Genomic DNA, 25,629 nt, shown 5'->3' on the forward strand with positions numbered 1-25,629 from the left:
CCCACCATTCATGAGGGCAGAGCAGAGCCCTCCTGGCTAGCAGCCTTCAATAGCTCTCTCCTCCTCCAGGGATTTGTCTAATATTCTTTACAGCCATCTAGGTTGGTGGTCATGGCTGGCTCATGTGGGAGGGAGTTCCACAGTCTGCGTTGCATGAATAAATACTTCACTTTCTCTGTCCTGAATCTTCCGCCATTCAGCTTCCTGGAATGTCTGCAAGTTCCAGTGCTCTGAGAGAGCGAGAGAAACGTCACTCTTTCCTCTTCTTCTATGCCACGAGTAATTCCATAAATGAGGAGTGTTTCCATAAATCGTGTCACCTGCGCCTCGCCTTTCTTCTAAACTGAAAAGTCCCGAAGACCCACAAGGTGCCCCGCGGATCCACATTCACCCCCCTGGCACCAGATGCTGCTCTGGCCCAAGTGGTTCATTGAAGGATTAGATTGGCACCTGTCCCTCAGTTGCTCCAAGCTGTGACAGCCAGGAACAGGGCTTCCTGCATAAGGGCATTAATTCGGGAGCTGCCCCTTGCTTGCTTGTAGGGGCACATCCATCGGGCCAGCAGGTGACCCCCAAAGCAGTAGGAAGACCCCCCTCCAGGAATGGAGCTCAGGTATGCTTCCAAGCCAGCGCCGAGGTGGGGCTAGCCCTAGAGGGTGGGGTCGCCTCTGCTCTGTGTGTAGGGGCACCTGAGCCCTTTAAGCTTTGGCATGGGGGTCCGGGACTCATAGATGCCCCCAGGGTCTTCACTGCCCCTCTCTCCCCCTCCAGGGCTGGACTGAGTTTTGATGAGGCCCTCAGCTCCTGAAGGGAACGGGGCTCTTTCTATGTCCAGCTGTCCTTTGTCCACAACAAATTGTGGCTGTTTTTTGTGTTGAACAGATGCTATATGGTCATTGATGGACCTAAGAGGTATCTCAAGCCATTTGCACATAACAAAATATGTATTTTATCAAAGTAATTGTTGAACTGAAATATAATTAAGAAGAAGTATCTCAAGCCCTTTGCACATGTTGTCATGCTACCAGTCCATGGAGAATGTCGGCACCCTAAATATAGAAAGGAGCAAAGCAGGGATATTTTAGGGAGCAGGCGGGGCCCATGACTTACATCACAGGAGCCTACACAACACAAAACACTGTCGCTGTGTGTAGGTTTTATTTTATTTGTTTTTTATCTTATGTTTTGGAAATGTACATCCAGGTTTTTTCCTTTTAATTTTTTTTTTGGGACCCCCCAAGAGATTGGGGCCTTAAGCTAGAGCTTGTTTAGCTTATACTTAAATTCGGCACTGGTGGGGGGTGGGCTTTGCAAGCTCACCTATCACACCAGAGTCTTCTTCCTTACACAAATCATAGAATCGTAGAGCTGGAAGGTACCCAGCGGTCATCTAGTCCAACCCCCTGCGGAGTGCAGGAATAGCGGATCAAAGGACCACCGTATGCAGGACTTCACGTGCGCACCGCCCTCCACGCCCAAGCTTCACGCGGATGGCAAGCGGCTGAATCGCGACGGATGTGTATCAGGAGCACAATACCCTTTGTGCTCCTTGTGCATCATCTTGACTCCTGCTTGCAGGGGGTCAGACTAGATGACCCCTGGGGTCCCTTCCAGCTCGGCCATTATTGAGACTTTATGAACGTGCGGACGCAGGGCCAAAATACTGGAACCCAGAGCCGAGGCGCGGGCAAAATCCACGCATCTCCCGTGGGCGCCACGTCCAGGGGGCTGAGGCTCAGCTGGAAAGCAAGGCTGGGGCAGCTACTCCACCCTCGGGGGGCCCGGCGGCCAAGGCGACGGCGGTGGCGCCCGAGGACGGGACCCGCCTGGCAGAGCTTCCCGGCTGCTTCTCCTTCTGCGCCCCGACGGGGCGGGCCAAAGGGAAGCTCCGATCCGGTCCCTCCCCCGGTGGGCTGGGGCTGGGGCGGGGCTGGGGGGGAGGGAGGTCCTTCCCTGGCTGCCGCCGCGCGGGGAGTCCGGCCGGCCGTCTGTGGGGCGCCGTCGGGGGTCGTCGAGATGGGCAGCGGCGGCGTCAACCTGGAGAAGCACAGCCTGGCACTGCTGGCTGCCAAGGGCGACGTGGCGAGCGGGAGAGCGGCCGCCAGCTGGTGAGTGAGTGGGGGGCGCAGGGGGCGTCGGGAGCAGCCCCGCGGGACCCACGTCGGGGGGCGGCTGGGGAGGAGGAGGGGGCCTTCCCAGGGCGCCCCTCTGGGTGCCAGCCCGCCCTGAGAAAGAAGGACGCCGCCAGGCGCAGGCCCGTGGGGTGCCCACCCGCTGCCAGGCAGCCATGGGGAGCCTTTCGGGACGGGAGGGAGCCGGGAGCCCCGACGGGAGACCTGCACGCCCCCCAGCAGCTCCAGAAAGGCAGAGCTGCTGAGGTTGCCCCCTGGGATCGGGGCCCTACACTCCTCCTCCAAGAACGAGGAGGAGGCAAGGCCGCCCCCTCCATGAAAGGCAGCTGGGAGTCGCCCCAAGATCCGTCCAACGGGGACTCAGCAAAGGCAGCCTGTGCCCAAGCCTCGCCTTAGGCTGGGGTTCCTTTGCCAGCGTTTGCCAACCAGGTGCCCTCCAGGAGTTTTGGAACCTCCCATCCCAGAATCGTAGCATGGCAGGGCTGGAAGGGATCCCCAAGGGCCATCTAGTCCAACCCCAACCAGTGTGGGTCAGGGATGATGGGAGCTGTAGTCCAAAGTGTCTGGGGAGGCTCCCATAGGTTGGCAAAAGGCTGCCGTGGCATCTTGGCTAAATGACCTGAAATCACAAACAAACCCCAAGCAGAGGAAGGTCAGAGTGTCGTGGCTGCTCCTTGCCCACCCCCTGAAGGGGAAGGGGGAAACTGAGGCTGCTGGGCGGGGAAGAGGGAGCCCCACGCCAGGCTGGAAGGGATGGGTCAGGATTCAGTCCTTGGGGAAGGTGCCACCTTGCATGGGGATGGCATTGCCAATGCAGGCTTGCCTAAGGGCCCGTCTGTGCCAGGATCCTGTCCTTCTCAGGGTGGCCTCTGGGAAACCAGAAAGCAGGATCCGGCCCAACAGAGCCCTGGTGGCTAGTAGCCATGGGTAGCCTTATCTGGGTCATCTGGGACCCCCCACCTGCCCTGACTGCCAAGATATCCTACCCACAGCCAGTTCAACCAGTTCAGTTTTACTCACCTGAATTAGGGGGTGCATTTTGCCTCAAATGTTGGTGGGCGCCTTATAGCTCCCTGGACCCTTTTGCACCCGGGGCCAGGAGCACACCCCCCCCCGACTGGGCCTTCCCCACCCCCCTCTCAGGATCAGGCCCCTCAAGGACTCCTGGCACCTCTTGTTTTGGGTAAATGTCAGGTCTCTTTGTCACCAGGTGATTAATCCCGGCTGGCCACTTGCCCACCTGCCCTCACCTGGCGGCTGCTTAACTCTTCCCTTCCCTGCCGGCTCTGGCTTAATCCTGCCTCAAGGACGTCCCTGGAGGAGATGGGGCTGAGGCACCAGCAGCAGCCGCCGTGGGGCTGGCTGTGGGGAGGGCGAGAAGGACACGGGTTATGAAACGGCTGTGGATTTTGGACTTATTTTCCAACCTGCAGAAACCAAGGGGAGAGGCAGCTGGATCAGGCCAGATCAGTCTCATGTCCTCCAGGCAGCACAGTTATATAATCCTGGGGAGTGATGGGAATTGGGGGGGGGGGAGGCTGGCAGGAGAAGTGGAGGATGTGGTTTCTGCAGCTGGAGCAAAGATGGTCCCTTTTGCCATCTCATTTTTGGGGGTCGCAGTGCGAGGTCTTGCATTTATATGTGTCTTGCATTTGTGGCCCACCTTTTACTCCAAGGAGCTCCAGGTATTTTTTGCTCTATTAGACTCACTTTTCCCCTCCTAAAAAGTAAGGGGGAATGTGTGTGCGTCTTATGGAGCGAATGCAGGCTTGCGCAGCTATCCCAGAAGCCAGAACAGCAAGAGGGATTGCTGCTTTCACTGCGCAGCGATCCCTCTTGCTGTTCTGGCTTCTGAGATTCAGAATATTTTTTTCTTGTTTTCCTCCTCCAAAAACTAGGTGCGTCTTGTGGTCTGGTGCGTCTTATAGAGCGAAAAATATGGTACATGGTTCTCCCCCCCCCAAAAAATTAATCCTAACAGCAACCCTAGATGGCTCAACTGACTAGTAAACTCAGAGGAAACTCAAAGCAAAAATTTGCGGGAAAATGGGATGGTTATAGAAGATATGTTCAAAAATACAAGAATCGTTTTGACTCCGTGCTAGCATTCGAGTGAGAAAGGAACTAAAAGGAGGTGGACAAGAATTAAGGATTTATTATGTTTTCAGAATGTATTGGAAAATGTATATAGAAAGGTTTGTTGTTTTGCGTACATTCGATTGTAAGATAAAATGTATGGAAAGGGACTTGACAGGAAGTCAAAGTTGAAGAAAAGATTTTGGAAGATAAAAGGGGGGGGGGGAATATTTACTTTCATTACTATCATTTTGTGTGCGGGTGTGTGGGTGTCTGCACATATGTGTGTTTTTGTATGGAATGTTTGGGAGGAAATAAGACAGTAAATAAACTAAATATTGATGTATGTCATTTTTATTTCTTCATTATATTTAGTGGTAGTATGGCTGTATTGTTTTTTGTAACATAAAATCACTCAATAAAAATTATTTAAAAAAATAAAAAAATCCTACGAACAACCCTGAAAGGTAGGCTAGGCTGAGAGGCAGGGACAGCTCCCAAGGTCACCCAGTGAGTTTCCTGGCAGAGTGGGAGGATTCAAACCCTGGTCCCACACTCTAACCATGGCGGCATCGCGCCAGCTTCGCCCTCCCTCCGCTTTGCTTTCCTGAGGCCTCCAGGCAGAGGCGCTGCGTTTGCCTGCGCATGTAAGCGCATGTTGCGCATGAAGTCCTCTCCTTTCTGCCCTGGGGGAGGCGGCGCTGCCATGTCTGCAGATACTCACCCCCCCACCATGCCAGCGAAAGGGGGTGGGACTCTTTGGGGAGGGAAAGGGCAGCCCTAGACCAAGGCTGGGCTGGGCTTGGGGGGAGAGGGAGAGACCCAGCCCGGTGGGCGGGGTACAAATAATAAATTATTCTTATTCTTATTTGCTATGGGCTGCCCAGGTGGAGGCAACTGGAACCCCCACCAGGAAGTTCTTAGCGGTGGAATCCAGCCAGGCTGGCTCTGGTTCTCAGCAACAAAAGAAGGCTTGCCTTACCTGCCCGGACAGGTGTTCCTCAGGTGTGTGGCTGTGCCTCTCCTGAGGAGGGCAGGGGCTTCTCTGTGAGGGCGCACTGCCCACTTTCTGGCAAGGACCAGCCGACCTGCCTTGCCTCCTCCCACCGACCGGAGAGATCTGGATGTGCCCTTCAGAGCTCAGGCCGCCAGCCCTGTTTGTAGCGCCAGGACTCAGAAAAGAGTGCCCCTGAGCTTGTGCAGAATGCCTTTCCCTTCTGAGCGTGCTGAGGGAACCCCTGGGCCTGCTGCCTCTGGCTTTGTGTCCCAGGTGGCGGCAGGCAGGCGGTCTGGCCTTGTGGGGGGGCCAACATAGGGGGCATTCAGGACCACAATGGCCCCTTCGAGGCATTTGGTACCCAGTCTCCTCTCACCACCTGTGTTCGAATCCTGCTTGGGGTTTTCCGATGGGGACATCTAGTTGCCCTCCTGTGAGAACAGGATCCTGGGCTAGTTGGACCACTGGCGTTTCAGGTGGCGGACAGACCGCTCTTCGGCTCCGCTGGGAACCTGCCCTCAGGATCTTCCTCCTTTGGTTTTTGGGGGCTTGCGGTGCCCTTGCAATGCCCCCCCAAGAAGCTGGATTCTCCCCTAAGGGCTGAATCCCGCTTGCTCTCGGAAGAACGATTCTCCTTCTGTTCTTACGCTGCTCCGCCATCTTCCCAGGCAGACCAGAGGGCAGTGGTGTCCTTGCCCCCAATTCTGGCTGGCTAGGGGGGCTCCAAGCCCCTTTTAGCCTTTCCCTTGGGGCTTCATCCTGCCTCGGCCAGAAGAGGGGCATCAGCCGAGCCCCCCTCCCATTGCAGCATCCGTGACACACGTCTTATTTATTTATTGCAAAGAGCTGAAGGTGGCATGCGCTCTTCTCCGTCCCAGTGAGGTAGGTTAGGCTGGGAGGTGTGGCTGGCCCAAGATCGCTCAGTGAGCAGATTTGAACCCAGGTCCCGGCGCAACACAATCACGCCGGATCTCTGAAGTGGCAGATCTCAGCCTCTGGCTCCCGTGCCCTCCCCTTCTTCCCCGAATGTTTCCTCGTCTGAGCGCTGAGTGCCTGGGCTGGGTGTGCAGGCTGTAACAGGATCCGGTGCAGACGGGGAAGGAGGGCCGCAGGGGGGCTGGCGGAAGGCGCCGGAAAGCCTTTCATCCGCTGCCAGCCCCATCACCTCACCCTGATGCCCTGAAGGGGAGGCTGCACCCAGTTGCAGAATTATTGCTGGCAGTAGGAACTGTGGCGGGGGGGGGGGGTTGTGGCCAGCAGTGGGGCCCAGCCCCACAGTAGGGGGTGAAGGATCTGGGGCGGGGGGTGTCTCAGTCAGTGGAGAACACAAGATTAGCCAGCTGGAACAGGCCAGGGGGCCACCTAGTGGTTCTCACAGGGGCCGACCAGATGGGGAACCCGTAAGCGGGATTCGAACACAAGAGCCCCCTTCCCTCCTGGGGTTTCCAGGAACTTGGCATTCAGAAGCGTCACAGTGGAGGCAGACAGCCTGGCTAGGAGCCATCCATACCATACAATTATTGTTGTTGTTGTTGTTGTTGTTGAGTCGTTTAGTGGTGTCCGCCTCTTTGTGACCCCCTGGACCAGAGCACGCCAGGCCCTCCTGTCTTCCACTGCCTCCCACATGCTGGTAGCTTCGAGAACACTCTCCAACCATCTCGTCCTCCGTCGTCCCCTTTTCCTTGCGCCCTCCATCTTTCCCAACATCAGGGTCTTTTCCAGGGAGTCTTCTCTTCTCATGAGGTGGCCAAAGTCTTGGAGCCTCAGCTTCAGGATCTGTCCTTCCAGGGAGCACTCAGGGCTGATTTCCTTCAGAATGGAGAGGTTGGATCTTCTTGCAGTCCATGGGACTGTCCCATACAGAACAATGAAATTGAAAAATCTACATAAGACATTCAAAAACCCCTAAAAACTCTGAAACCCCATTTAAGAATACAATATACTATAGAGACTCCTTATACTGCATTTGGAACCAGAATTGCATTTGGGTAGAAACTGTTTCTCAGGCGGCTAGTCCTAGTCTTTCTAACCCTGGACCTTCTTCCAGAAGGCAGAAGCGGAAAGAGATCATTTCTGGGGTGCACACTATCCTGCGCTATCTCTGCCGCTTTCTTATGGCACCTGGAAGCGTAGATTTGATCCAAGGTGGGAAGAGGGCACCCAATTATTCTCTCCGCAGTCTTTACAACCCTGGACAGCGTTGTTTTTCTCCTGACCGTGCAGCTCCCAAACCACACACACAGACCTATAAGTTAATACACTCTCCACAGTACAATGGTAAAATGCCATCACCAGGTCCTTGGAGAGATTGTTTTTCCGGAGGAGTCTCAGAAAATATAACCTCTGCTGTGCTCTCTTCATCAGGTCTTTGCAGTTTTCTCCCCAGGTGAGATCATCTCTCAACTCCATTCCCAGAAATCGAAACACCAAGACCTGTTCCACGCACTTCCCCTCAATAATAAGTGGCTGAATATTCAGTTTACATTTCCTAAAGTCCACAATAATCTCTTTTGTTTTCTTTAAGTTAAGGAGTAAGTTGTTTTTGTTTTTTGTTTTTAGCCCTCTCCTCCTCCATGAATTGGTCTAATTCTCTTTTAAAGCCATCCTTGCCGCTTGTGGCAGGGAGTTCCACAGGTTAACCCTGTGCTGCACGAAGAAGGATTTTCTTTCTCCTGTCCTGAATCTTCCAACCTCCAGCTTCCCGGGACATGCACAAGTTCTGGGAAGCCTTTTTCTCTCTGCACTCTGTCCATGCTCCTCTCCTGGCCTTTCCCCTGAGCCAAACAGCCCCAAAGGCCTCCATCTTTCCTTATGGGTCTTCTGCCCCACCGTTTTTCTCCTTGGAGGGGGCTGGGAGGCAACTGTGTGCCCAGACCAGGGCCTGGACCTAGGGAGGGGGGCTTCGGGGGGGGGCTGCGTCCCAAGTGGCTCCTTCCAGAGACCAGGCAGGCCTGCTGGGCTTCCCCTGCCCCCCTGCCTGCCCCATTGTGCTCCTGGGGGGGGGAATTGTTCTGGAGAGGATGCGTTTCCTCTCATTCAGGTCCAGCTGCTGGGAGGGGGAGGGGCTGCTCCCTTGGCAGAGACCTATAGGAAGTCAGGGCGGGGGAGGGGGCAGTTAATTGGTTGGCTTAATTAATTAAATTGATTTATTTAATTAATCAAGGGGGCGTGCATGAGTCTCCCCCTTCTCACTTAATCCCCACAACGACCCTGCGAGGTGGGTTAGGAATTTCAGCATAACAATTTATCAAAAAATACATCATCCTCATTTCCCCCCCCATTTTCCCCCTCCCCCCTCCCCAAAAAGGGGGGGGGAAACCCTCCCACCCCCCCAGACTTCCCTCAGCTCCTCTCTCTGGTTTCTCAGCACATTTTATTCTCTGCGTATTATAAAATTGTAAAGTTCCTTCATTAATCTATCAATATGTTACCAATAAAAAAATTGTGTATGTTTATTCCAAACCTGCCAAGGAGTCCAGTTAATAATAATAATAATAATAATAATAATAATAATAATAATAATAATTTATTATTTATACCCCGCCCATCTGGCTGGGCTTCCCCAGCCACTCTGGGCGGCTTCCAACAAAATATTAAAATACAATAATACAGTTCATTTTGTTGTTTCTTTAAGTACTTTGTAAAAGGTTCCCATTCTTCTTTAAAGTCACAGTTGTCCTTGTCATGTAGTTTGTGCGTCAGTTTCACCAATTCCGCATAATCCGTCAGTTTCTCTTGCCACAGTTCTTTGGTCGGGATTTCCTCGTTCTTCCATCCTTGTGCTATTAAGACTCTTGCCACAGTTGTCGCAGATATGAAGATATTTCTGAATTTCCTTGGCAGGTCTTTTCCTACAATCCCTGGGGGAGACCACTTTGGGGCATGGAGGGCCCCCAAGCTATCCTGGCTCAGGCTGCGGCCTCTCCTCTCCGCAATGGGCGCATCCTTTTGCAAAACTGTCGGCCAGCAAGCGTTGCAACATCCTCCTGCGATGCATTCCGTACATTAATGATGTGCTGCCTGAAAAAGGATTTCCGCTGCCAGATCCTTTGGATACCCCAAAGCTCCTTGAGACTTTGCTCGCTGCCTCCCCCTCCCCTCCTGGGCTCCATCTGTGGCTGCCTTAGGAGGCACATAGGCGCATGGATCCAGCCCCCTCTTCTCACTGAGGCCAAGCAGAGGCCCCCATGGGAAGCCCGCAAGCAGGATTCGCACACAAGACCCCTCTCCCCTCCTGTGGTTCCAGCAGCTGACTTTCCAAAGCCTTGCTGCCTTTGACCATGGAGGCAGAGCCCAGCCATCGTGGCTAGGAGCTGTTAGTAGCCGGATCCCCTCCAGGAATTTGTCTGTCTTTTGTCATTCGTTTCTTCTTCTCTTTTCTTGGAATTAATTTTTATTTTCCGAAATATAAACATACAACCAAAACAGTTCCCAATCTTAATTATTGAGATTATTCTGAATCGCCTGACTTCCCCCTGTCCCTTCCACGCATCCTATCAAATTTATTTTCAATTGCATATCAATACTTCTGCAATTTTTCATCTTCCTAAATTATCTACAGTCATACCTCATGTTACATCCACTTCATGTTACGTTCTTTCAGGTTACTTCCCGCGGCGACCCAGAAGTACCGGAAAGGGTTACTTTTGGGTTTTGTCGCTCGCGCATGCGCGGAAGTGCAAAAATGACATCACACGCATGCGCAGAAGAGGCAAGTCACAACCCATGCGTGCGCAAATGCGCCGCTGCAGGTTGCGCTCTTTTCATGTTGCGAACGGGCCTCCGGAACGGATCCCATTCGCAACCAGAGGTACCACTGTATGTAAAGCTAAAGGGACCCCTGACCATTGGTCCAGTCGTGGCCGACTCTGGGGTTGCGGCGCTCATCTCGCTTTACTGGCCGAGGGAGTCGGCGTACAGCTTCCGGGTCATGTGGCCAGCATGACTAAGCCGCTTCTGGCAAACCAGAGCAGCGAACGGAAACACCGTTTACCTTCCACCAGAGTGGTACCTATTTATCTACTTGTACTTTAACGTGCTTTCAAACTGCTAGGTTGGCAGGAGCAGGGACCGAGCAACAGGAGCTCACCCCATTGCGGGGATTCGAACTGCCGACCTTCTGATCAGCAAGCTCTAGGCTCTGTGGTTTAACCCACAGCACCACCCGCGTCCACTGTATACGTTCTGTTATATTACAAGTGTGTTTAAAATCCTGCTAATGTTTTCACCCGTTTGCAATGATTTTGTATATACATTATCAACATTTCCCATTCTTTTTTTGAATTTCTTGTCTTCTTGGTTCCTGAGCTTCCCCGTTAATTTTGCCATTTCGGCTTAGTCCCTCAACTTGATTTGCCATTCTTCTCAGGTCGGGGTTCTCTCTTCCTTCCATCTCTGGGCTAATAGCATCCAAGCGCCCATGAACAGTTTCCTTTGGTTGTCTTCTGAAGCTATCTGAGTCACTGGCCTTGGCTGCCTCCTGTGGCAGGGAGTTCCATAGTTCAACTCTGCGCTGTGTAATGATGTTGTGCCATTGCTGCCTGTTTCATGGGGGTGTGGGGCTGGCTTCCTGGACACACTGCTTTTTTGCTGTGTTTCCCCCGCATCCCCTCACCCCCCCACCACGTCCCTGAACCTCAGTCAACCCCCTTTGCCTGCCTATAACTGGCATTGCTGCCAACCTGGGCACGGAGATCCTGTGTGAGTCATGTGTAAGTGCCTGGAGGCAGTTGGAGGTGGTTGGAGGATGGATGGCGGCAAACAGATTGAGGTTGAATCCTGACAAGACAGAAGTACTGTTTCTGGGGGACAGGAGGCGGGCAGGTGTGGGGGATTCCCTGGTCCTGAATGGGGTAACTGTGCCCCTGAAGGACCAGGTGCGCAGCCTGGGAGTCATTCTGGACTCACAGCTGTCCATGGAGGCGCAGGTCATGTCTGTGTCCAGGGCAGCTGTCTACCAGCTCCACCTGGTACGCAGGATGAGACCCCCCCTGTCCACGGACTGTCTCACCAGAGTGGTGCATGCTCTGGTTATCTCCCGCTTGGACTACTGCAATGCGCTGTCCATGGGGCTACCTTTGAAGGTGACCCGGAAACTGCCACTAATCCAGAATGTGGCAGCCAGACTGGTGACTGGGAGCGGCCGCCGAGACCACATAACACCGGTCCTGAAAGACCTACATTGGCTCCCAGTACATTTCCGAGCACAATTCAAAGTGTTGGTGCTGACCTTGAAAGCCCTAAACGGCCTCAAAGGCCCAGTATCCCTGAAGGAACGTCTCCACCCCCATCGTTCTGCCCGGACGCTGAGGTCCAGCACCGAGGGCCTTCTGGTGGTTCCCTCATTGCGAGAAACCAAGTTACCGGGAACCAGGCAGAGGGCCTTCTCGGTGGTGGTGCCTGCCCTGTGGAACGCCCTCCCAGCAGATGTCAAAGAGAAAAACAACTACCAGACTTTTAGAAGACACCTGAAGGCAGCCCTGTTCAGGGAAGTTTTTAATGTGTGACATTTTAGTGTATTTTTGGTCTTTGTTGGAAGCCGCCCAAAGTGGCTGGGGAAACCCAGCCAGATGGGCGGGGTACTACTACTCCTACTCCTACTCCTACTACTACTAATAATAATTAGATGGGCCAGCCAGCTGTGTGGGTTTGGGGCTCTGTGGGTTCCACTCCGCAGGGGTGTCTTTCCTGTTCGCTTTCTTCTCATGCATCCATCCTGAAGGGTTTGGAATGAGCCTGGCTGTAGTTTCCCAAGGAAACCTCAGAACTTGCCCCTTGAGGGGCTGCAGGTGGAAGCTCAAGCCAAAGGGAGGTGGGCAGTGGGGCTAGACTGCTTGTGGGGAACCAAAGAGCTGTGGGGGTTGCAAAGTGGCTTGGAGGCCTGCCTCACCCAGGAGGAGAATGCCACCATGACTGCGTCCCGGAGCAAGGGGGAGACTACGATACGATACAATAAAATTATCTTTATTGTCATTGTCCCATACACAACAACGAAATACCTTCTTAAGACAATAAAAAACCAACAAGCCTGCTATCTCAGCTATCCCAACCTGGTTAGCCCCCTAAAAACTTCCATTTTTAAATACAATATACTCCCATAAAAGGTAAAGGGACCCCTGACTGTTAGGTCCAGTCGTGACCAACTCTGGGGTTGCGGCACTCATCTCACTTTATTGGCCGAGGAAGCTGGCATACAGCTTCCGGGTCATGTGGCCAGCATGACTAAGCCACTTCTGGCGAACCAGAGCAGCGCATGGAAACGCCGTTTACCTTTCCACTGGAGTGGTACCTATTTATCTACTTGCACTTTGACGTGCTTTTGAACTGCTAGGTTGGCAGAAGCAGGGACCGAAGAACTGGAGCTCACCCCGTCACGGGGATTCGAACCGCCAACCTTCTGATCGGCAAGTCCTAGGCTCTGTGGTTTAAGCCACAGCGCCACCCGCGTCCCTAGAGACTACCTTACACTACGTTTAAAACCAAAATCGCATTTGGGTAGGAACTGTTTCTCAGGCGGCTACTCCTAGTCTTTCTAACCCTGCACCTTCTTCCAGAAGGCAGAAGCTGAAAGAGATCATTTCCGGGGTGCACACTATCCTGCGCTATCTCTGCCGCTTTCTTATGGCACCTGGAAGCATAGATTTGATCCAAGGTGGGAAGAGGGCACCCAATTATTCTCTCTGCTGTCTTTACAACCCTGGACAGCACTGTTTTTCCCCTGACCGTTCATCTCCCAAACCACACACACAGACCTTTGGGGTTCCCTTCCAATTCTGCGATTCTGTGCTTCTGTAATGGGACATCCTTCTTTCTGTCTCCTGCCCAGGGCCCTCTTTTCCTACGAAAAAGCCAACGAGCTGAAGCTGCTGGACTCTGGAGGTAAGACTTCGAAGCCCCTGGATAATTCTGCAACCCGTGGCTATTCTCCCGTGTAGGGACCAGGGACGCCGTCTCTCAAGGACTTCTCTGCAAGCCCCTGGCCCTGGAGCCGGGCTGCGCTGGGTTGCCTCTGGCGGGGGCCAGGGGGGCAAACCTTTGCAGAGCTCCCGGGGCCACCTTGGAGCCAGCACCTCTCGCCCTCCATTGCGGCAGGGAGGCCCCAGGGCCTGCTCAGCAATCCTGCCCTTTCTTCTCCTTCTAGAGGCAGTGAGTTCCGCAGGACCTGTTGTTCAGGATGCCCGTGTCTCTTGGGATGGGGCATTGCTGAGGGTTGTTTTTTTGTTGTTGTTGGGATCAAGATTTAATCTTGCAGGTGTTTAATTTTTGCCGTTACCGGTATTGACTTTTCTGTATTTTTAACGTTATTTTGATTGTTTCATTTATATTGTATAATTATTTGTTACATGTATCTCAAATGAGGCTCACAAAGCATGTATACTTCTTGGGATGTTTTCATTTGCTTCTGGCTACTTTTGTTACATTTCTGAAATTCCGTAAATGAGCGTGGTTTGACTATGGAAAGGCGACTTGCAAAGATGTGAAGGTGATTTTGATGTTCGCTCCTTCCCTCTGCCCCACCTCCCTTTCCAGCCGGGGGTCCCGATGAGCTGGCCAGGCGCTTCCAGAGCGGCAGCGTCATGTACGGCCTCTGCCGCCTCCCAGACGCCGCCACGGGGCAGCAGCACGTGGTCCTCATCAGCTGGGTGAGCCGGGGGTCTGCCTGGGCAGTTCCAGGGGGTCTTCTGCAGGAGGACAAGTGGGTCCCCGTTGCAAAGAGGGGCTGCACAGAAAAGGGCTTTTAAGCTTGTGAATAAATGACTTGAGTGTTCAGGGTGAGCCAGGGGTGCCAATGTGCCCCCCACATTGAGGGGGCCCAGCGTCACGTGACCCATCCCTCCCCTGCCTGGCATGCCAGCGCTCACCCAGGGATGGCGTAGGATGATGCCCCCCTCAATATTGGGAGGGCTCGAGAAATATTGAGAGGCCTGAAGCCCCTTCTGCCCCCTATAGTTGGCGTTCCTTGGGGTGAGCAGTATGCTGATGAACAAGACTTCTTCACGCAGTTAGACTATGGAACTCCTTGCCACAGGAAACAGAGGAGGGGAGAGGGTTGCCCTTGGGCCCAGATCCTGTTTGCCTGCAAGTTTCCCACCGGGGCATCTGGTTGGCCACTGTGAGGACAGGATCCTGGACTGGCTGGTCCTCCGTGGGCCTGATCCGGCAGGCTCATCCCACGTTTCCCCGTTCCCCTGCACAGCCTCTGCCTACATTGGGGGAACCACAAAGCCGCTCTCCTCCCCAGTGGGCTCAGAGACTGGGGGGGGGGTTGTGGGGGGGTTGCTGGGATCTGGCTGGACTCCCAGGGGTGACAACCCCCCCACCCTACTTGCTGCTTCCTGCCAGGCTCCTGGAAGGGAGCCACGCAACAGCCAGGAACCTCCTTATCTGGCTCCTTCTCTTGCTGCCCGCTCTTCTGCCAAGCGCCAGGGTCTTCGGAAACCCCAGCGGTGAATTTTGCAAAGGGGTCAACCTCCAAATGAGCTCCCCTTCTTTCCCTTCCCAGCCCCCTGCCTTGCCAGGAATTTCTCGGTCTGGGCAGCTGCACTGCAGGCGGCAGGCCAGCTCCCTAGATTTGGGGCCCTCTCTCTTTAAATCCTGCTGCTTTGCCCCAGGGCCTTCGGGGAAAGGCGTCTGAACTTCTGCCCCTTCTCTTTGGCACCAGGTTGGCGAGAAGGTCTCGGAGCAGCAGAAGCAGGCCTGTGCTGGGCACCTGCCGGCCATCCGAGCCTTTTTCAAGGTGAGCCGCCAGCATCCATCGGAAATGGCCGTTTCCACTGGGTGGGGAGTGAGGAAGGGGCTGCCCCAGACCTCCCTGCCTGCCCCCCTCCCTGCCTGCCGGAGTCAGTTTTGGACAAGTCCCTCGCTTTATGCGCCCCCTTGCCCAGCTTGTTCGGAGTTTTGGGCTGGGTTGCCATCAGTATGCCGATGACACCCAACTCTATCTGTTGATGGATGGCCATCCTGACTCGGCCCCAGACACACTGACCAGATGTTTGGAAGCTGTGGCTGGATGGTTACGTGGAAGCCAGTTGAAGTTAAATCCTTCGAAGACAGAGGTCCTGTGGCTGGGACGGGACGATATGGGATTGGGGGGGCAACTCGCATCTCTTGCGGGGGTGCAGTTAGTGCCAGCACCGTCCGTTAAGAGTTTGGGTGTAATCTTCGACACCTCCCTTTCCATGGAGGCGCAGATTACACCTATAACAAAGGCGGCATTTTTCCATCTCCGCCAAGCTAAGCAGTTGGCTCCTTACCTCTCTCGCCCTGACCTAGCCACTGTGATCCACGCGACGGTCACCTCCAGACTGGATTATTGTAACTCGCTCTACGTGGGGCTGCCCTTGAGACTGACCCAGAAACTCCAGCGGGTGCAGAATGCCGCGGCGAGACTCCTTATGGGGTCTTCGCTGCGAGATCATATTCATCCGGTACTATACCAGCTGCACTGGCTCCCGGTGGAGTACAGGATCAGGTTTAAGGTGCTGGTTTTAACCTTTAAAGCCCTATGTGGCCTAGGACCCTCGTACCTACGGGACCGCCTCTCCTGGTATGTCCCACAGATGACCTTACGGTCTTCAAATAAAAACATCTTGGAGGTCCCAGGCCACAGGGAGGTTAGGCTGGCCACAACCAGAGCCAGGGCCTTTTCGGCCGTGGCCCCAATCTGGTGGAACGCTCTGTCCCAAGAGACCAGGGCCCTGCGGGACTTGACATCTTTCCGCAGGGCCTGCAAGACAGAGCTGTTCCACCAGGCCTTTGGCCAGGACATAGCCTGACCCCCTCCTTTGGCAATCCTCACAGAACTCTAGCCCAATGGTTGCCATTAATATGATTTGAACTGATTTTAAAATGAAATGATTTTAGAATGTTTTATTATCTTACTGTTGTTAGCTGCTCTGAGCCTGGCTTTGCCTGGGGAGGGCGGGATATAAATATTATTATTATTATTATTATTATTATTATTATTATTATTATTGAGGATCCTGACCCCCACACCCTGGGAGTGTGGGAAGGGGGAAGGCCTTGCCCCCTTTTTGATCCTCAAGAGGAGACAGCTGCTCCTCCAGCTCCTTGCTCTCTCTTCCCTCTCCCTGCCCCCCCCCCAGCTTTGCCTCCCAGGCTTCCTCCCTGCAGCCGGAAGGGACCCAGCTGCAAACATCTGGTTCCCAAGAGGTTCTACATTCCAGGAATCTGAGGCTGGAATGAGTTTTCTCCCAGGCTGCCATCCCAGACTCTCCCTCGATCGCCCTGGCAACTGTCTGGGCAGGAAGGGCTCGGGGAATTGGCAGGCTCAATGGCAAGAGGGAGATGGGCCCCCCCCCCATGGCCCCTCTCACGCCACACCTTCTAGGCCAGGGGTAGGCAAACTAAGGCCCGGGGGTCAGATCCAGCCCAGTCGCCTTCTAAATCTGGGAATCTTAGTCCAGGAATCAGCGTGTTTTTACATGAGTAGAATGTGCCCTGTTATTTAAAATTCATCTCTGGGTTATTTGTGGGGCATGGGAATTAATTCTTTTTTTTTTTCCAAAATATAGTCTGGCCCCCCACAAGCTCTGAGGGATAGTGGACCGGCCCCCTGCAGAAAAAGTTTGCTGACCCCTGGTCTAGGCACTCCCAAAGTGTGGGGGGGGGGAAGGATCCTGAGTTAGAATGCGCTTCCTGGGCAAAGGCTCCCCTTTGCCGCCTCATGCTTCCTAAGAGAATCGTAGAGTTCAGAGGGACCCCCAGGGGGCATCTAGTCCAGCCTCCAGGAATCGCAGCTAAGGCACCTCTGACATGGCTCTCCATCCTCTTCAACGAAGGAGAATCCACCACCTTCTGAAGGAGTCCGTTCCCCCGTCTCTTACCATCGGAACGTTTTTAATATTGAGCCGGAATCTCCTTTCTCGCAATTTGAACCCATCAGTTTTGGTCCTGCAAGGAACACACTCTGCACATGCTCACGGGCACTGCCACCTTCCCGTTTTCAGGGCCGGGTCTTCCCTGCCCCTTTTTCCTGCTCTCTTCTCGCTGGGCTGCCTCCTTCTCCGGCAGTTTCCCCTGGCCCCAATCCCTGGCAATGGAGGCCTGGATGCGCATTTGGGGATTGTGGCCCCCCACTTGGGGGAGGCTGATGCTGTGTGCCCCCCCAGCCCCGGGTGAGAGTGCCCAGGGCTTCCCCTCTGCTCCCCCCTGCAGGAAGCCCGCCTGGTGGTGAAGGCGTCCCGAGCCGAGGAGGTGACCCAGGAGGGGCTGAGGCACTCGCTGCCCCTGGCTGCCCCGCCAGGAGGTCCTGAGGCCGCAAAGAAGGTGCCGCTGGGTGACCCTCAGGAGCTGGTGGTAAGGAGGAGCCGGGGGGGTCCCTCGGGTGGGGAGGGGCAGCCAGCGCCCCAGGGGATCGGGCCCGGCAGCTGGGGGAGCCTGGAACACCCAGGAGAGAATGGGTGTGTTTGTCGGGGAGTGCCAGCGGTCGGGGGATGGACAGGGCGCCTCTCCCTGGAGCACATTGTGGCCCGTTGGCATCCAGACGCATCCCTTGTATCAAACGATTGCAGAGTTAAAAGGGATACCAAGGATCATCTAGTCCAACCCAAGATTGCAGGGGGTTGGACTAGATGACTCTTGGGGTCCCTTCTAATCCTTCGATTCTATTTAATCCGCACGACAACCCTGAGAGGTGGGTTGGGCTGAGGGGCAATGACTGGCCACCAAGCAAGATTCAAATCCCCTCCGAGTGGAGATTTGAACCCGGTTCCTCTCGGGTCCTAGCCCGGTGCTCTAACCACTGTGCCGCACTGCCTCTCCGCCGGTTCTTTCCCCCAGGGCACCAACTACAAGAAGACCAACCCAGCGCTGGAGATCCTCCGTACCAAGAGGGACTCATTCTGGGCGCAGGCGGAGGTGAGGAGGGTGCCAGGGGGAGGCTCCCCTGCCCGCTGGGCACCCCTGGCACAGGGGCAGGGCAAACCCAGCTTCCGGGGGGGGGTTGGGGTGGCCTTTTCTGCCCGGCCTGCCCTGACCACACAGCTGCTTGCGCCCCCCAGAGGGAAGAGGAGCAGAGGCGGGAAGAGGAGCGCCGCCGGGCGCAGGAGGAGCGGCGGCGCTGGGAACGGCAGCGCATGGAGGAGGAGCGCCGGGAGGCGGCCGAGAGGGAGCGCCGGGTGCAGGAGAAGGAGCAGCTCGTCCAGGAGCAGAGGTGGGTGCTCGGCTTGGGGGGGCTGCAGGGAAACGGGGGCTCTCGCATGTAGTGATCAGGTGGGATTGCTATGAGGAATTATGAAATATGGAGCAAGCCATTGTGTCAGCGATGAAAGCATTGCGTTGACTGGGTTTGATTCATTGACAATAATTTCTGATTGAATACCACAAGCCTCTGCATCTTTGCTTTCTCTACACCTGACAGACAGGTATAAGCATCCTAGGACACAGACCAGTCGCCGGCTGCTGCACCAGGCATCCTGGGCCATAAAAGATAGTAGGCAGTTTCTTTGATGTGCCCTTCCTTGGTTTTGTTCATCTTAGGGCCTGGAAATAGTTTCACAGGAAGGTGATAAAGATTTTTGTTGTTGTTGTTTAGTCGTTTAGTGGTGTCCGACTCTTCGTGACCCCCTGGACCAGAGCACGCCAGGCCCTCCTGTCTTCCACTGCCTCCCTCATGCTGGTAGCTTCGAGAACACTGTCCCACCATCTCGCCCTCTGCTGTCCCCTTCTCCTTGTGCCCTCCATCTTTCCCAACATCAGGGTCTTTTCCAGGGAATCTTCTCTTCTCATGAGGTGGCCAAAGTCTTGGAGCCTCAGCTTCAGGATCTGTCCTTCCAGTGAGCACTCAGGGCGGATTTCCTTCAGAATGGAGAGGTTGGATCTTCTTGCAGTCCATGGGACTCTCAAGAGTCTCCTCCAGCACCAGAATTCAAAAGCATCCATTCTTCGGCGATCAGCCTTCTTTATGGCCCAGCTCTCACTTCCATACATCACTACTGGGAAATACCATATTTTTCGCTCTATTAGACACACTGGACCGTAAGACGCAGCTAGTTTTTAGGGGAGGAAAACAAGAAACAAGAAAGCAACGCAAAGCCTCCTGAGCGAAGAGGGAGCGCTCCTCCCTCTTTGCTCAAGAGGCTTTGCGGGGCTATCCCTGAAGCCAGGAGAGCAAGTGGAATCGGTGCACACCATTCCCTCTTGCCCTCCTGGCTTCAGCGAAAGCAAGCCTACTGGCTTTGCCCCCACTTCCCGCAAGAGCTGTGCGCTCTTTAAAGGGAGCGCGGCTCTTGGGGGCTTTTCTGGGGTTTTCTTGAGGGCTTTTTCTGGGCAGCAATCCCGCTGGCTGTCCTGGCTTCTTGCTGGGCCGCGCTCAGCCTCTCCCAGGCAAGGGGAGCCTTCACCCCCTGCCCGGGAGAGGCTGCGCATGGCTAAGGTTCCCCCTTCTCCCTCCTCGGGGAAAAGCCCCCAAGAGCCGCACATACGCTCCACGCGGCTCTTTAAAGGGAGCGCTGAGCAGAGCCTCCCGCCTGCATTCGCTCCAAAGGACGCACACACATTTCCCCTTACTTTTTAGGAGGGGAAAAGTGCGTCTTATAGAGCGAAAAATACGGTATCTCCTTGCCATCCTTCCTCTCCTGTTTACAGTGGTGCCCCGCAAGACGAATGCCTCGCAAGACGGAAAACCCGCTAGACGAAAGGGTTTTCCGTTTTTGAGTTGCTTCGCAGGACGAATTTCCCTATGGGCTTGCTTCGCAAGACGAAAATGTCTTGCAAGTCTTGAGATTTTTTTTTCGCTCCCCCCCCCCCTTTTATCTAAGCCGCTAAGCCTTTAATAGCCTTTTAGCAGCTAATCTGCTAAGCCTTTAAGCCTTTAATAGCCGCTAAACCGCTAATAGCGCTAATCCGTTAAGCCGCTAATAGGGTTGCTTCGCAAGACGAAAAAACCGCTAGACGAAGACACTCGCGGAACGGATTAATTTCGTCTTGCAAGGCACCACTGTACTCTCGTTTATGACCACTGTAGTTTCCTAAATGCATTCCTCTAGGCCTCTTTTATTTACAGTGGTACCTCGGGTTAAGAACTTAATTCGTTCCGGAGGTCCGTACTTCACCTGAAACTGTTCTTAACCTGAAGCACCACTTTAGCTAATGGGGCCTCCTGCTGCTGCCGCACCGCCGGAGCACGATTTCTGGTCTCATCCTGAAGCAAAGTTCTTAACCTAAAGCACTATTTCTGGGTTAGCGGAGTCTGTAACCTGAAGCCCATGTAACCTGAAGCGTCTGTAACCCGACGTACCAATGTACTCTGAATTACATATGCATGCTCAAGTAGGAAATTAGCTCTTCTTAGTTAAAAGAATTTCTTCTGATCTGACTTTGTCCCACGTGGGGTTTTTTGAAATGCTCAGCGGAAATCCGATTGGTTCTTACAAACACTGTGTAAAAAGTTCTTTTGTGAATAAAACGACCTGGGCCAAGGGGTGGAAAGGAATTATTATTATAGGCACTCCTCCCAGAGTCTTGCTGGTTCAAGCCTCTGTGTGTATTTTATTATCAGAGTCCAATCCTTCCTTTACTTTGGGAACGCCTCACTCCCACCCTGCTATTGGTGGGGATGGAGGTGGAACACAGCGCAGCTGAACTGTGGAACTCCCTGCTGCAGGAGGCAGCGATGGCCTGAATTTCCTGAGGAGAGGATTTGAGGAAATTTACAGAGAATAAGGCTAGCAGTGGCGTCAAGCCACAATGGCTCTGCTGAATTTACGCCCCCCAAAACCCCTCATTTTCCTGCAGGAAACAACAGGCCGAGCTGGAGGCAGAGGAGCGCAGGAGGGAGCAAGCCCGATGGGTGAGTCAGACTGCGGCAGAATCTGCACCCGTGTCCACAGCCGATTGCTGCCTCAGCTTCCATGGGGAGGGTGGAGGGGGGGGGTTAAGCCTGGCCTCTTCCATGGGGCAGGAAGGTGACCCCAGAGGTCCAGGGTGCGGCTGCATGATCAACAGGTGGGGTTTAGCAACTGGCAGGCAGGAATCCCACAGGTGACATTTCCACCAATGGGGGGAGAGAGGGTTTTCCTGTTGGGCAGGAGACCCTTGGGGCCCCCCCTGACCCCCTGTCTCCCCCAAACAGGAGCAGCAGCAGCAGGAGCGAGCGAAGGCACTGGCAGAACAGAGTCCCCTGAGCGGCTCTGCTGAGAAGGCCACTGTGAGTGGACGGGGCTGGCTGGGGTTTTGTCTCCCTCTTGCTGAAGATTCAGGGTGGATAAAAAGCGGGTAGTTAACCTGTGGAACTCCCTCCCACAGGAGGGCGCATTGAATTTTTCCACTCTCCAAAAATGAGTGTGCTCAAAAATTGTAACGTGACTTAGGAATTCAAAAGATATTTTGCTTAAATTAATGTATTTTAGTTTTGCTGAGCAGGTAAAATGCAGATACAGTTGCATAGGATTCGTTAAAAACGATCACCAAGTACTTGTAATAATATTATAAATTAATATTTATTATTATTATTAAGCATTCATTGGCATTTTCAGAAGGTTAGGATTAAAACTCTTTGGTTTTCCAAAAGCAGTTTATGTGCCTCTTCATCAGACGTGGACATACCAAGCTAAATATTGCCCAGTCGCAAAAGTAATAGCAAATTTGAATTCCTAATTCCCGAAAACATCTATTTTAAGATCCCTCAGTGAAAGAAAAATTGCAAAAAAATAAGTTTCACTCCCTAAAATGACACAGAATGCTTCTGAATTGGAAAGCACAGGGGGAGAGACTTGCTCTGGTGCTGATTCTGTCGGCAGCTTTCGCACTCGGGTCCCCTATTTGGCCCTTCTGAAACCCGGATTCTGGACTGGATGAGTCTCTGGCCTGATCCTGCAGGCTCTTTCTGTCCTTCTGCAAGGCGGAAGAGGGGCTTCCAGGGGGGCCTAGCTGGCTTCCACGGGGCACCCAGGCACCCACCTCTCCTCCTGTGGCCCCCGGGCTCCTCCTCCTCCATGGGCCAGATCCTGCGCTGCCCCCTCCCTGCAAGGCCCCCCCAGCCAGTCCTCTTCTCCTCCTTCCCGCAGGAGGCGGCTGCGCTGGCCTCGCAGCGCCCCCACGACCCCCGAGACTTCTTCCACCAGAGGGAACACTCCGGCTCGGCGGTGGGGGCCCCAGAGTCGCCTTCTCCCACGGGAGGCCGGCCAGGTGAGTGGGGAACCCCCCAACTTTATTGGGGCGCTTCCTTACAAAGGGGAGGGAGGTCCTGGCACAACCTTGAACGGAGGGGGCGGTGGGGGCTGCAAAAATGCCTTGAGAGTTGGGTGCGAAATGCCAAGCTGGCGTCTGTGGCTGGGTGGGAGGCCGTCTGTCGGGGATCCTTTGGCTGGGATTCCTGCCAAAGCGGGCTGGACTAGATGGCCTCTGGGGTTCCCTTTCAACCCTGCAATCCTATGGCTCTGGCTTAGGGACCAGGAAAGTAGTGGGGGGCGTTTGGGGGGGAGAGCCACAGGGGCTCCTGCCTGTCCCCTTTCTGGCTGCTACTGGTTCTCCTGATCCTCTTGCCCCAATCCAATAATAAAAAAAACAACTTTTCTGCTTTGAACCGAAAGTGGCAGCCCTGGCCGCCTTTGCGAGTCGCAGCTCTTCTTCCTCTTCTGGGAAATCTCCCTCTTTCGCTGAAGCCAAGAAGCCTGCATTCGTTCCATAGGACGCCCAAACATTTCCCCTTCATTTTTGGAGGGGGGAAAGTGCGTCCTATAGAGCGAAAATACGGTAGTTTCCCCCACTGCATCTGCCCAGCACCTGGCCGGAAATCTTTTTCAGAAAGTTTTGGGTTGCCGTATTTTGAAGAGCGAAAAAGAGGATGCTGAGACGACTCTTGTTTTCAGGATAGATCAGGCACCCCCAAACTCGGCCCTCCAGATGTTTTGGCACTCCAACTCCCATCATCCCTAGCTAACAGGACCCCAGCGGTCAGGGATGATGGGATTTGTAGTCCCAAAACATCTGGAGGGCCAAGTTTGGGGGTGCCTGCTAGAGAGGCTGTGATCTATTGCGGGGGGAGAAGAGGAAAGCAAGTCTTCAACCACCAGTTATGTCTCATCCAAAAAGTCTAGCTGGAGAGATTTTGGCAACTTTTAAAAATCCACCCAGACAGAAATTTTACCCCGGAAAAAGAGGATGTGTCCCAGAAAACAAGGACACATGGCAAACCTATAATTTTGTGTGTCTTTTCCCCTCGGATCAGGACCGCCGCGACGCCCTTTCCTCCGCCACCAGCGCAGCCTGACGGAATCGGCCTACATCTTCCGGGGACCGGATGCTGCCCCTGCCAGGCGCCCGTCCGGAGACTTCATGCCCTCCCCTCGCTCCCCACAGGCGGCCCCTCTTCCCAGCCCCCGTCTCCCCAAAACCCCACCTGCCAGGAACCAGGACCCTGAGCCCAGAAGCCCCCCACCTCCGGCCCTGGAGAGCAGGACCCCCCTCGCCCCCTCCCCGCCTGGGGGGAGCCCAACCCCACTCCTGGCACCTGCCCTGCTGGACTCAGGGGACCCTGCCAGGACCCAGCCGCTTGCTGAGGCCTTGGCCCCCCCGGAGGCGCTCAGGGGACCCCCACCCCACACCCTGCCAGCAGAATCTGGCCCCCAGCCCCCTTTCGCCCCGCATGGAGCAGAAGGGACCCCCTGCATCGGCCACAGTGATGGCATGGAGTCGCCCCCCCTGGGCAGCGCCCCCCGGGCAAAGTCCCCACCTCCAGCCCACGTGCCCCACAGCCTCCCCACGGAAACGGGCTCAGCGGGGTCCTCTGCCCGGGGGGTAGCTTCTCCGCTCGGCAGCCCCCCTGAGGAAGCCCTGCCCCACGCTGAGGCCAGGGACCTCGCCTCCTTCCAGGGCCCCGATTTCGGAGGGACCCCCATGGCCGGTGCTCCTGAAGCGGTGGATGGATGCGAGTTTGTGGCTCCCCCACTGGGAAAGTATCCTGCGACAGGTCAGAAACCATTCCCACCCCCCACGTAGGGGGCAGCGCAATGCAAAAAGTCCACATTGCTTGCAGGATGCTGGAGTAGAAAGGGCCGGATCCTGCAAGCTCTTCCGCTGTTTCTTAGGAGAACCTTCGCTGGCCAAAACTGGCTGGAGACCCAGCCAGCCAAATAGACAGAGATTCTTGTTTTCTCAGGGCCAGATTTAGGTCTGATGTGGCCCTCAGCTCCTGAAGGTAACGGGGCTCTTTCTATGTCCAGCTGTCCTTTGTTCACAACAAATTGTTGCTGTTTTTTTGTGTTGGATAGATGCTATCTGGTCATTTATGGACCTCATAGGGATCTCAAGCCATTTGCACATAACAAAATATGTATTTTATCCAAGTAAAAAGCTTTTTATCTTATATTTTGTAAATGTACATCCAGGTGTTTTTTTCCTTTAATTTTTTTTGGGCCCCCCAAAAGAGTGGGGCCCTAAGTATAGCTTGTTTAGCTTATACAGTCATACCTCTTGTTACGTTTGCTTCAGGTTGTGCGTTTTCAGGTTGCGTCCCGCGGTGACCCAGAAGCACCGGAAAGGGTTACTTCCGGGTTTTGCCGCTCGCGCATGCGCAGACGTGCAAAATGACGTCACGTGCATGCACAGAAACGTCGAATTGTGACCCGTGCGTGCGCAGACGCGGGTTGCATTCCTTTCAGATTGCGAACGGGGCTCCGGAACGGATCCCGTCCGCAAACAGAGGCACCACTGTACATAAATCCAGCACTAGGTGGGTGTGCCAAATTGGCGCATGCCTTTTTCTTGGGGGGCGGGAAGGTTGGACGGCAGCAAGACCAGACTCTTCAGCCCCCTCTCCCCTTCGCAGACCCTCTGCCAGTACCTGACTCAGCCCCATACTCTGGGTTCAATGGGACATCCGCCTTGGAAGAGGAGAGCTGGCCCGCCGGGCAGGTAACGCACCTGTGGGCAGGTGGGGCTTGGGGGCGGAAGAGAAGGGGGCTTGGGGGCTTTTGGCTCAGCGAGTCTCTGCTTCCAGGGGACGCCGTCCGCCGAAGCCAAACTCCCCGAAGAATCAACCTGGGATCCCAGAGCAGGTGGGTTTCCTCTTTCTTCCCTCCCCCCCCCCGGGTGATCTCAGTCCTACTCCACCCCCCCCCCCAAAATAAATCACTGCTTGTCTTTCCGCAGGTGGCAGCCAGGCCCCCAGAGCCGATTCCAGAGAGGAGGGCGAGGACCCCTCTCTGCCCACAGCAAGGGCTGGAGAAGACTAGTTCAAACACTTATGTGGACCCCCCATGGACTCCATTCCGCCCCCCCACCTGCTTGCTTTGGCTTGGATGAGCCCCCTCCTCACCTGCCCAAAGCCAACTGCTGCCACCCCCCTCCCAGAAGCAACTCTGCCCCTGCTTTTGTCTTGCCCAATAAAGGAAAAGTGGGAAGCTTGTCTTTGTGGGTCCTCTGTGGGGCAGGACTAGGGAAAGCCCCCCCCCCCCCAGCCCA

The 25,629-nt window shown here is 54.7% G+C and overlaps 1 protein-coding gene across 1 annotated transcript; it reads left to right on the top strand.

The window, feature by feature from the left end:
• Positions 1-1,948: 1,948 nt before the first annotated feature.
• Positions 1,949-25,573, top strand: LOC308485247 (uncharacterized protein). Its single transcript, XM_081020833.1, has 14 exons — positions 1,949-2,108; positions 13,031-13,083; positions 13,735-13,847; positions 14,867-14,941; positions 17,383-17,523; positions 18,007-18,084; positions 18,228-18,379; positions 20,962-21,016; positions 21,299-21,373; positions 22,233-22,353; positions 23,396-24,136; positions 24,995-25,080; positions 25,166-25,223; positions 25,318-25,573. The coding sequence occupies exons 1-14, from the start codon at positions 2,017-2,019 to the stop codon at positions 25,398-25,400; spliced, it is 1,923 nt and encodes a 640-aa protein (XP_080876959.1). The 5' UTR covers positions 1,949-2,016; the 3' UTR covers positions 25,401-25,573.
• The last annotated feature ends 56 nt before the right edge of the window (positions 25,574-25,629 follow it).

The sequence above is a fragment of the Podarcis pityusensis genome, assembly GCF_964106645.2.
Source record: "Podarcis pityusensis genome assembly, chromosome: 9".
Lineage (NCBI taxonomy): Eukaryota > Metazoa > Chordata > Lepidosauria > Squamata > Lacertidae > Podarcis > Podarcis pityusensis.

Coding starts and splice junctions, on each gene's coding strand:
- LOC308485247 (XM_081020833.1), top strand. CDS start 2,017: ATGGGCAGCGGCGGCGTCAACCTGGAGAAGCACAGCCTGGCACTGCTG. Junction 2,109..13,030: donor GGGAGAGCGGCCGCCAGCTG/GTGAGTGAGTGG, acceptor TCTCCTGCCCAG/GGCCCTCTTTTCCTACGAAA. Junction 25,224..25,317: donor AACCTGGGATCCCAGAGCAG/GTGGGTTTCCTC, acceptor GTCTTTCCGCAG/GTGGCAGCCAGGCCCCCAGA.